Source organism: Limanda limanda, chromosome 7 (assembly GCF_963576545.1).
Source record: "Limanda limanda chromosome 7, fLimLim1.1, whole genome shotgun sequence".
NCBI classification, from domain to species: Eukaryota; Metazoa; Chordata; class Actinopteri; order Pleuronectiformes; family Pleuronectidae; genus Limanda; species Limanda limanda.
This window is the reverse complement of record NC_083642.1, coordinates 7,697,827-7,710,057: the sequence shown is the minus strand read 5'-3', so window position 1 is coordinate 7,710,057 and position 12,231 is coordinate 7,697,827. Positions and strand designations below refer to the sequence as shown.

The 12,231-nt window shown below is 45.2% G+C and overlaps 1 protein-coding gene across 1 annotated transcript in view; it reads right to left on the bottom strand.

Annotated features, from left to right (window-relative positions):
* scube3 (signal peptide, CUB domain, EGF-like 3) overlaps nt 1–12,231 on the bottom strand; it is a 74,207-nt gene that overhangs the window by 26,105 nt on the left and 35,871 nt on the right. Inside the window, exons 5-6 of the mRNA XM_061075031.1 lie at nt 2,514–2,660; nt 988–1,104 (exon numbers count right to left, since the gene is read on the bottom strand). Of these exons, the coding sequence (XP_060931014.1) occupies nt 988–1,104; nt 2,514–2,660 (264 nt within the window). The remainder of the gene's footprint in view (nt 1–987; nt 1,105–2,513; nt 2,661–12,231) is intronic.

Below are 12,231 nucleotides of genomic sequence, written 5' to 3'. Positions count from 1 at the left end.
TGACCAGACCTTGACATTGGTCTGGCGTTCATCAGCGCTGCGGTAATAGAAACACTGAGCTTATCAGCCACGGCCCAAATCAAACCCTCAGAGTTTAACAGCCACCGAAACCGAGCGACCGCCTCACCAGGCTCACTCTGCAGGAGCAGCATCTAGTTCCATTACTGTGTGAGTCTCCCAGACAAAACAAAATATGTTTTACCAGCAACACCCGGGTTTCACGTTACAAAACCCGCTAATTAACACTTCCAAGCCCTGGATAAATCGGTTTAAACAGGTTTGTAATGTAAGCAGAAAACATTAAAGGGACTTCAAATAGGCGGATACAATAAAGGCCTGTCTGCGTGGCTGAACACAATCCACACACATCAATGGAGACCTCCTGCTTTGACTCCCGTGCACCTGCAGGTCCCAGCCGATGCACACACCGCCCTTCACAGCGGCTCAATACGCCCGAGCGGCCGAATGATTTTTACTCAACTTAAGTCAACTCAGGCAAACCCTGATAAATGCCAGCGGAAGGTTAGGTCAGCTGTGTGAGTTAATCCCTAATGGGAAGCAGTGGAGGAAGTGACCCGGGGGCTAATAGAAGGTGTGCGTCTGACTGAGTGGCTGAGAAGGGGAGGAGGAGAAAAGAGGGAGAGAGAGCTGTTGAACAGTGTCCAGTGAAGGAGAGGAGGAGGAAGAAGAGGAGGTAAAGCCGAAGCAGATGCAGGGACTGAGAGGTTACTGGAGCAGCAGCAGAGGGGACAGCACAGTGGGGGGGGGGGGGGGGGGGGTAGCCTTTTCACCTTGCATGTCACAGATCAAGAGGAAAAGACTCAGGCGTTTGTCTTCTTAACAAAAGCCTGTTTTCTTATCAATGTACACCTCATTCCAGATGTTAATTCAATTTGCTGTTTGGGCGCCGGGTTAATTGTTTGTGGCTCAATCTTTTCTCGTTTGGTTTCTTGCCCTGGTCGTTGTATCAGGGGTGAGATGACTCACCTACACAAGTCTTTCCATCGCTGTGCAGGACGAACTTCATGTGGCACGAGCACTTGGGGCCGTGGTCCGTCTCCTCGCAGATGTGCTGGCAGCCCCCGTTGCCGTAGTTACACGTCACTATCAGAGGATACACAGAGAACGGAAACTGTACATTAAAAAAATACAGTTTGAAAGTATCAACATGAGCATTTAGCCCAGATATTAAAATGTCTCTTTTACAGAATAAACAATTCAGAAACGATGTTCATTTATGTTGACATTGAAAAATGCTTATTTTCTTATTCGACTTCAAAATATTTGGTTGTATTTGTGTTTTCTTTGAAAAACAAATTTTGAGAAACGTTTCTTATTTCTTCTTATTACATCATCTTAGGAATCATTCTACATATATGTATATTGGCCGTTGAACATTTATGTGTATCTGAATTTTTTTTTTTTACTACCTACCATCAATATTACCATTGGACCCCAAAAATCCTCTACTTTTTATTATTATTTTATCATTTAAACTCTTCAAAAACTGTTCAATGCAATAAAAATATTGCAGACAAATGTGACCTAAAGCCATTTAGGTTTATTTAACGCTGTACTGGTTTTAGATTAATGTCAAAATCGGTGAACCACAATATGCAGAAGGTCGTGATATGATTTACATATTCGATGCCTTAAGGGTTGAATGTACAGTGTGTTAATCACTGTCACAGCTTCCATTCATTACTCCACATACTAAATCTTTTCATCCTTGCGACTGCAGAGTTACTCGGGAGTTGCGAAGGATTTTGAAAGGTCATATTTTAAAGTCTCCAGCAGCTGAGGCGTCGGCCTTGAGCAGGAGGCTGAACTCGCTCACTCATTGTAAGTCGCTCTGAAGGGTGCGATTCCTGCTCTAAGTTTGTGTGCTCATGCGTGTCTCTTTGCAAATCTTTAAGTGCAAATACATTTATATGCTGGCGGCTGAAGGAAGCATTAACCTTGGCACTTTAAACACACCTGTGATGACAGAGTGAAAAAGAGCCAGAGCCAGCGAAGCCTTCCACCGCCATCCTGTCTGCACCCTACCATCCCAGCGCCTTTTGCCCTTTTCCTGGGCTGTCACAGCAAAACTATAGAATAACACTTCTCCAATCCTTATCCAAACACAGACAAATCCCCCATCAGCCCCGGCCCCGGCCCTGACAGGATGATCTCTGTTGCACGGCAACAGGAAGTGTGCGCTGTCCGTCAGAGCCGTCCCCTTCGAGTAACCTCCACACTTGCCCTGGTTGTGTAAATGATCGCTCCTTATTTGATAAACATGTTTTCCTTTCACGAGGACTATTCAGAAGATTAGTCGCAGCCCGGTAATGTAACGTACATGTCAGGGAACCGGCTTCAAATCTGTTGGAGAGGCATTTGTGGAATGAGTGCAATTATCCGACATCGGCAGGTTTCCAACCCCAATCGCCTTCTTCATGAGGAGCCTATAAATCCTCTCTCCACGTGTGTGTGTGTGTGTGTGTGTGTGTGTGTGTGTGTGTTTGACTTACATTTGCAGTCCTTCATGTTACGGGTGAGCTGGAACCCAGGTCGGCACTCGCAGGAGATGCCCCCCTTCTGTGTTTCCCTGCAGATGTGTGCACAGCCGTGGTTCTTGTCCATACAGGTGGGTCCGTCCTTGTTGCCTTCTGGTTGCGCTGTGGAGGAAACAGCACGAGGAGAGAGAGAGAGAGAGAAAGAGAGAGAGAGAGAGAGAGAGTTTAACCTTAACTTGTTTATTTTTTGTACCATTTAGCCTTAAATTAGATTTTACACGGTTGTGCAGGAGGAGTGAAAAATCTTTAAATGCCAGTCATGCATTCTAACCCTGAGCAGCACATGTGTCGACTGCTGGTGACATGACGTGCCCCGAACCCCCCCCCCCCCCCCCCCCCCCTCCCTGCTACAAAGATTCAAGCACTTGTTGGAACACGCTCACTTGTTTCAGGCTATAAAAAGAAGGCTGCCAACAGAAGGGATAAAACTCCCAGCAGGAGCTGATCCAGTAGACCTGTAATTTTAATTGAGGTAATCCCCCATAAAGGAGAGAGGGAGAGAAAAAACCTCTCCTTTGTTCAAATCTCCCTGTAGAGACTGAGTTTAAAAGCACTAAAAAAAGGCCTCTCGAGTCAAGTCAAGGTCGAAGCACTTCGGTTAAGACTCTAAAAACCCAAAAAATATATATATATAAATGGTATTGAAAATATGTGCATTTAATTATTCACAGCTTTACTGAGCATGGCATGCGGCGATGCATAATTCCCGTGTGACGTATAGATGTTTGATGAACAGAAGACCACCAGTGTATTTGACTCGGGACCCTCGTGTCATGAATGATGATCCAAACGGACGCAGCCCTTCCTCTACTCTGTAATAACGCCGCTGCCTTTGAGGAAGGACACAGAGATTTGACTTATTTATAGTGAAACTTCGCCGGCGCTACCGACGCGGTGACAAACCCCAGATCTCCGGCTCATTAAAACCAAACAGATCTCCTCTCCTGCTCTTCTGGTGAACAGGGAGGTAGAGGACTCCTCTAAATCAATCAAATTAAGGTCTCATTAAATCTGCTGTTGCACTGAAGGGTGTTTTCAAGTCGAACTTTCTTAATTAGTCAAACTTTTTTGGCTTTAGATTCGATCATTTGCATTCGTGTCGACACCTGGTGACGCTCAGAGAACTTTGTGGAGATTCAGTCTGGACAAAACCAAGAGCATTTTCACACAGGTTTTGTTTTTGTATGAGTTTGTTTGATCATTTGCAGGATAACACAAAAACGACTCCACTGATTTCCTTGAACCTTTGCGGAGGGGTGGGGTATGACCCAAGGAAGATCTCATTTAATGTATATGCAGATCTGGATCGGGGGGGGGGGGATCCAGGAGTTTTATTTTACTTTCTTTGTATGTGAAATTTGGTGCAAATCCATATCAACATCTAGTGAAATTGATTTCAAACAGATGTTTTTTGGGCCTTAGTTTACGGAAATTTAGCTGCTCTTAAACCTATTAAAAAAATAGACATTCTTTAATGATTTAGAATTGTAAATCAATATGAATAAATACTTGATGCTCATTTGTTAACTTCGCAGGGTAGGTTCTGTTTTTATCAGCGTTTTTTTTAACTGATTTTCATGAAATTTTGAAACGGATTTGGATAAATGGACAAATTCAGGAAGGGCAAGATAGAGCATTAGCCTTTGTGGAGGTATGTGCCCTAGTATTCTTTTATTTTATTTTAATTTGTGCCACCCCTATCCCTTTGATTTTCATAGCTTTTTTCCAAAAAACAAAACTTGCCCTTTAATGCATTTCCACTGTGGATGTCAAGAAACCCATTCTGAATTTCTCTTTCCCTCCAGGAGCTGACAACAACGCGAGTGATTTAGACGATCCTGACCTCCTGCTTAAATACTTTCCATCACTTTAAGTCTGTCAACACGTGTCACAAGGTCATGCTATCCCCCTCAGACGTCCCCCTGCCCGGGCGCTTGTCACTCTCGCAGACGACGTCAGTCTTCACACACTAACTGCAGCGGCAGCCTGGCCCTGCTACACAAACACCGGACCGGCACGTCAGCTGAAGGGAAAAGCCACGACACGACTGAGTGAAGTGACCGTGAAGGAGCATCAACAGAGCCGCTGCAGAATTCACAGCGAGCCACATTTAAGTGGGAAGTGGAATTCAGTGGTCCCTTCTCTCCGCTCCGCCACTTTCTGAGGCCGGCGCACGAAACCGACATCTGTGAACCTAACAGAGGATTGTGTTTCCAACCAAGCAGCCCCACCGGACTAAAGATTACTTACTACGGTTGTGTTATGGATCCCAAAACTCACTTCACTCCACCTTCATTTTTATGCAGCCCCTCTTACCCGAATGCTACAGACCCATCCATCAATAGCATGCGGAGCTGGGGCCAGAACCTGGGCCTTCATGTCTCTGAGGACCAATAAAAGGCAAAGTGTTGACACAATGGCCCTTTTCTCCAGGCCCAGCTCTCATCCTCCGTGTGCTGTTCCCTCTAACCCGGCTGCCAAAGGCCTCCAGTTTTTATCATTACCAAATGATGGGAAGCAGGAAAAATAACATACATTTATTAGGAGGTGGACACACTAGATCATATATACCACGATCAACCAAAACAATCTGCTGACCCGTAAGACATAATTCTTTATGTAGAAACTAATAAAAAGTATTACAGAGCACTTTATAGGCTGAGAACTGGACGGCAAATAGAGTCCAACGCCTTGGAAATGAGAAGTAGTCCTTTCAAATAGCTACCGAGGGACAAACCAGAGAGGATATAGGTTTTCACACAGCTCAACGGGAACAGAAACTACTGAAAAAAAGGACAAATGTAATTAAACCGAGGAAACAAGTGGCAGCGCTCCCTCTGCGAAGTGACCACAACTAAAAGTCATGACCTCTGTGTCCACCACTAAAAAGTGGCGCTGTTGCCAGGAGCCTATAAATATCTTGCTTAACTTACACTTGGGCCACTAGGGGTCCCTTAATCAAAGAAATAACAGAAGACCTAGTTTGACGATGTCGTGCGTTCACCACCGGTACCAATGGAATTCGTAAATCCAGGTGCAAATCATGTTTTATTCACTTTATGCACCAACCAGAAGTTATGGCAGAGACGGAGAAAGCCACAGGTTATGATATGCATTTTAAATTTATAGTCATTCCTTTTTATCTGCTCTAATTTTTGGTTAAAATCGCTATACAGATTAAATGTATTGTTATTGTTATTGCTGTTGTTATGTATATCATCATTATTACTATTATTAAAGCTTGAATAAAGCATTGAGCATTGTTGGAAATCATGCAAGTACAAAATTCAGCAAAATATGAAACATAGGTCAAGTCTTTTTTAGACGTTTTAATGAAAGATTTGTACAATTCTTTTGTAAAGGTCCACTGAGTAAGAATTAGGTAAAAGGGATCTGAAAACCATGAAACCATCACAAGCAGCCAGCTAGCTTAGCATGAAGCCTGGACACAGACAGTGACCACACAACCCAACACCCGTCATTCATTTTTCCAACAGAGCCCATTGAAAAACAGAGGGAAGAACAAAGAAGAATCTCTAAAGGGAAATAATCGGAGCTCTGGCAGAAATGAGAGTGTTCATGCAGGATCCTTTCACTCACAGTAGGAAACTAGCTGAGAAAATAGCTTCTCAGTGTCTGTAAGAACACAGCGTGACTGCAGAGGCACTTTTTTTTTTAGGCATCATCAATATAATTGTGACCCAATAAGATTTTGCTGAGCAAGCTAAATATCCAGTGCGTACCTTTCCTTTTCTAAACCAGAGAAACAACAGCACAATCCTCCGGGAGCAAGGTGACCTATACGTTCAGATTTTTTTCCATCTGAGAATCAATTTGTGCGTCTGTCACCGAGTCCGTGCGACTTGGACTTAATATGTGAGATCAGCCTCGGCACCTGCAGGACACGGCTTTAAGTTCAGGTCACATCACACGGCTCTGGAGAACCAGCAGGTCAGGACAACAGGGGGGGAGAAAAAGAAGAGAAGGGACGTGGGGATTTACTGATGAAGGTAACTCCTGCAGGCGAGTCAGTGGGAATGAAAAGCACTTTGGAGAAACTGATTGGAGCTCAAATCACTATCTCAGGCAGGGGCTGTAATTTAAACCCTATTGCTTCTGAGCCAAGTTGCTTCTCCGGCTCTCTTCGAACCAGACGTCCACTGAAAACACAACATGCTCGGACACAGGGAAACATCTACATCTTGGGAGAGAGGATTCTGTTGCACCACATGTTGGGCCACAGGCTCCGTGAGACTTTCTCTCTGAGGTGAAAACCCGCCTACCGAAAACACAAACAACAGTAAACTTCCAATAGCAGGGTGTACGTCTTGACTCGACCTTAGGGAGCTGTGCAAAAGCAAGGAAAGTTAACTAAGGGTGCTCCGGCTGAGATGCCGATTCCTGTGATCCTAAAAACAAAAGCTCCGAGGAGGCCGAGAGTTCTTCACCACGACGCTGCGAGCCCTCTTAAACCTGAGGAACATGAAGTGGAGGGAGTGAAACAATGGGGCTGAAGTAGAGGAAGGCATGCCAAGGGTTTATGGTCTGTCCTGAGTGCTGGGGGCAGAGAAAGGAGGGCTCATGGTCCAGGGTTGAGCTGCTGTCATACGTCTCTCAGTGGTAGGGGGGGGGGGCGCTGGCTGGAGAACATTATGCATCTATAGCTAGTGTTGGTTAAAGAAGGGGCCTAAGCATGGAGCCACCACACTATTAAAGCAGCATTCCTTCCTCTTAGATAATGGGCCCTTAAAAGTTTTAATGGGAGGATAAAAATGTCAGCGCATGGAAAGGAGAATGGGAAAGGAGCTGCGCCGGATTGGGGCTGGGCTGAGCTGCGACGCAGATGGTCAGGCGGCGCGGCGGGGAAGCCATCTGGTCAAGAGAGTCAGAGCAGAGGGAATCCAACCCGAGTGCTACTGTTTGGTCTGTCGCACAAGTGCTGGTTTCTCTCCTGCTCCAGAGAGGCCGTGTGGAGGCTGCGCACGCCGCTTTCCAGAGGAGCCACTAAAAGAATAAACAAGCGCTGAATGGAAAAGACAGCAGCGAGTATTCCGGACGGATACCTGTCACTGCAAGAGTGCTTATTAATGTACAACCATATATATATATTATATTGTGCTCCTGAGATGGAAACCAGAGACATTTAACATGCACAGTTTTCCAAACTCTAACTGGGGGAAGTGATACACTTTAAAGGGAGCGGGCTGTAAAGGAGAGACATGAATACAGTGGAGACCCTTGTAAAAGGCTCTCGAGAAATCTGTGTGCACGTGCGTGTGCGTGTAAGCATACATTAATGCATGTGTATGCATTGACACAAGTTTATTTGCATAATGTATGCATGTCGCACACGGGGCATTTGTGTGCGTCCGCCCATCTGTGTCACTGACAGTCGTGCAGCACCTGCTGGGGACGTTGCCACTTTTCCTTTCACTCCGATTCTATCAAGGTCACCTCATTGTGAAGTCCCAAAGGAGCCGGGCGTCCTCCCAGCAGAGCCCAGGCTGCAGAGCACCAGCACGCCTGCTAGAGCTCGCTTTAATATAGAGATACAAAGAGATACGAGACACTCCACGTTATCACAGAGCTGCATTCTTTCCCCCCCAAAAAATACAAAATCAAAGGGAGAGGCAAGTGAAGAAGGCGTCTGTGTCTGCAGGGCTCAGTCTGGCTCGCTGGTTAAAGCCATGACAGCCAAGTGTTAGTGGAAAAACCCCCACTGGCACTCAGGCAGTCGGCTGGGCAGCCCGGCTTAGAGATGGCCTTCAACAAACCCACCAGCAAAAAGGGATGCCCATCTCAAATGAGGTAAGGAGAATTCAGTGGCGAGGCAGCCAACGTTTGCTGAAGCCCAAGCCACTGGTGTATATTTGTTCAAGGGTGGGGGCGAGAGGGGGGTGGGGGGGGAATGGGGCCTGTGAGAGTCTGGACAAAGAGGGAAGACGAGGTTGAGATCATGACGGAAGGAGACGGGCAGAAAAAGACGAAGGACAAAGACAAGGGGTGGACAGACAGACACGGGAGGGACATGAAAGAGTCCCGGAGATGTGAGTCCTCCCTCCTTCAGAGAGGGAAGAGGTAGCGGTGGAAGCACGAGGTGTTCCTCTCGCTCCACTTCCCCAGAATAGGAAAAGAGCCTGGTTATACGGTTGGGCTGCAGAGCAATGGAGCAGCGACTTCTGCACTTGTAAAAACAGTTCTGTGGCCAAGGCTCAGACAGAGAGGCCGGCCTGCTGAGAAGCACCGACGGGAACATGTAAGAACCATGTCGGCTCCGGCGCTGTGGGACAACCTCACAGCGCAGGACAAGAACATGCATGAAAACACACAAAATGCCTCTTCACAAACTTTTGACTTTGCAATATTAAACAGTGCATCACTGGGATGATGGAAACAGGCATATGAGCAGCGAGCTACTTCCTGAAATGAAAGTGTGCAACATTCTGCCAAATGGATAACGCAATTCAAGAAGGAAGAGGGAGGGTTTGCATTGAAAAAAGCATTAAAGCAGGTTCAGTGACCCCCCCGTGCCTGATTTCATACAGAAGGAATGTCATGGCTGCCGGGCAAAACTAACTGAGAATATGATGCGGCCATTTATTATGGATTTGATCACACCCATCACGCTCATAGAACTTTGTGGAGATTCAGTCTGGACAAAACCAAAAGCATTTTCACAGAGGTTTTGTTTTTGTTTGAGTTTGTTTGATCATTTGCAGGATTACACAAAAACTACTCCACTGATTTCCATGAAACCTTTGGGGAGGGGTGGGGGTATGACCCAAGGAAGATCTCATTCATATTAGATGCAGATCTGGATCAGAGGGGAGGATCAAAGACTTTTCTTTTACTTTCTTTGTTTGTGCAATTTAGTGCAGATCAATATCAACATCTAGCAAAATTCTGATTTATTTCAAACAGGGACTGTTGGGCCTTGGTTTATGGAAATTTAGCAGATCTTACATGTAACTACAAAATATTTAGAATCGTAAATAAATATGAAGAAATACTTGATGCTCTTTTGTTAGCTTTGCAGAGGAGGTTCTGTTTTTATCAGCATTTTTTTGAACTGATTTTCATGAAATTTTGAAACGGATTTGCACCAGGTTCAGTGACCCCCCCGTGCCTGATTTCATACAGAAGGAATGTCATGGCTGCCGGGCAAAACTAACTGAGAATATGATGCGGCCATTTATTATGGATTTGATCACGTTTATTGGAAAATTCCTCTCGCTGCTGCCGCTCCGGCCGTGCAGACGCTGCCGCTCCGGCCGGCAGGTCGACACGCCGCGCTTTGCATCTAAATGTTATAACTGAACGTGTCTGAATTTGCCTCCAGCGGGATTAGATTGAAAAATTATTGAGTTATGCTCCTGTGCGAGTCAGTGTGTGATTATGTCCGTCATGTCGGCATTTGAATTTGAGAGAGAGAGAGAGAGAGCAGGAGAGGGAAGAGATTAGCTGCTTGAGGGGTAACGACCCCTTTGGGAAGCTAATGAAGGTTGTAAACACAGGAAGAGGTTTTTATTTACAGAGCAAACATTTCCTGGAAAGACAAGGCCTACTGTACGGAGCGCTGCACTCACGTCCTCAGCCCAGTGCTGATGAAGAACAACAAGGCTCCTAGAGGAAAATGTTACACTTTTCTAAGATGGTAAAGACAACTGGGACAATTCCTGTCATCGATTGACCTAACGTTTTATATTTTATAAACCAATTTCTCCGAAAGTGTCGAGTTTGCATGTTCTGCCTGTTTCTGTGTTGGTTTCCTTCAAGGTGCTCCAGCATGAGGATGTGGGTTTGGATTATTAAAGACACTTAATTGACTTTGTGAAGGGTTGATTCAAGATTCAAGATTCAAGATTTTTATTATCAAATGCACAACAATAACATTAACCAGTCGCTGGCAATGAAAAGCTTGAGTCACAAGCTCTCTTCTAGCAATGCTCAAGTATAAAATAGAATATAAAAATTTTTAAATAGAAAATAAAAAGTATATATCTAAAAAATATATATATACAGCTCAAGCTCAAGAAAAATAGAGCAACAATAGTTTGATTGTGTGACAATAGTTCATTTGTGTGAATAGTGCAAATATGCAAAGGTGCTGGTTTGGAGGAGTTATTGCCGTTGAGAGGAGTTTAAAAGTCTAATGGCCTGGGGGATGAAAATGATGGTTTCTGCAGGTTATGTTCCTGTGATACACAGGCAACCTGACCAGGGTGAACACCACCTCCTGCCCAATGTCAGCTGGGACTGGGTCCCACTCCCCCACATGCCATTATAAAAGATAAAGCTGTATAGATGGTGGATAAAGTTTCTCTTTAAAATGTTAGAAAAGGTCATTAAATTCTCCAAAAGCCTTAATCCAAAACATTTAAGTTGCATATGGTAAAACCTAAATTAATGATGAAGCAAAAAGCCTTGAAGCTGAAAAGTGTATTTGATTGATTGAGTTGTAAATCACTTTCTCTTGAGTGACGTCTCAAATGATGGAATATAATTTCTCGCTCCGCATTTTCTGCAGAGCAGCCATCTACGTTTAATGGAATCCTATAAAATAATGTCTTTTTGCATGATAGACTTCCTTCTGGATTTAATTTATGCTCACTGGCTTGTGACTGTGCACATGGAGTGCAGTGGCCTATTAGTACATTCGTACCGGCAGTGAAAGGTGACGCTGACGCCTCGGGGCGCACGTAATCAAAGATTTCCCAGCAACGAGCTTCAGATCCTAATGTAACCATCAGGCTGCGGTGAACTTTCAGACTCGTTTCCGATGTGCTCGTCTTTCCTCTCAGTCCCAGCCTCACTCCTGCCATATTGAAAAAGATGATCTTATTAACTATTAAACCTCTACATGCATCTCTTACGTGACTGGTTCTACTTCAACATGTTAAGCTCAGCAGAACTGACTTTCAAATCACAGTAATATTTTCTGCTGAAGACAGAAAGGACTGAATGCACAAGCTGCCGTACGTGACTTACTCATCAGTGCACACTTAAGGTAACTGCCCGAGCGGATATTCTGAAATGTAGAGGGCTGAAATTATGGATGTGTGGGTTGACTGAGCCTGAAATTCCTGAATTCCAATGTGCTGGATCCCGTCTCACACACATACGTCCCTGTTATCCTCCTATATAAGAGAGACAATAAATCAAACGCAAAGCACTGGAACCTTTCTTGACCTAAATGGCATTCCCATCAACCGCTAAGCACCTTGGCCGGCCTTTCAAAGGCTTTATTTCTTGACTCGCAGAAATGTTTGGGGAGAATAAATGAACTGTTACATTTTGGCCAGCGAGACAATGGAGCCTTCATTTGGCCGGAGTTATTCCTGCTCAGGGGGGAAGGGGCAGGTCTAATAAGAGACAGGCCAGCAGCAGCCCTGTCATTAGCTGAGAGGCTGGCAGACCCCTGCTGCCTAATTGGCAGCGGCTCACTGCTAACAAGAGCTCACCAGCAGGGGAAACAGCCTGGTAGCACCGGGGCGCTGCGGTGACCAGCTCTCCACCGCCATCAGAAAGACTCCCGAGTAGTTGCCCGGGGTACACCTGACCCATTAATGAAAGAAATGGAAAGCTGATGTCTTTTTAATGAGAACAATAAAGCTCATGAGAAAACGGCACCCCGGGCTTTGCACTTAAGAAACAGAGAGACCCGGCAGAATGG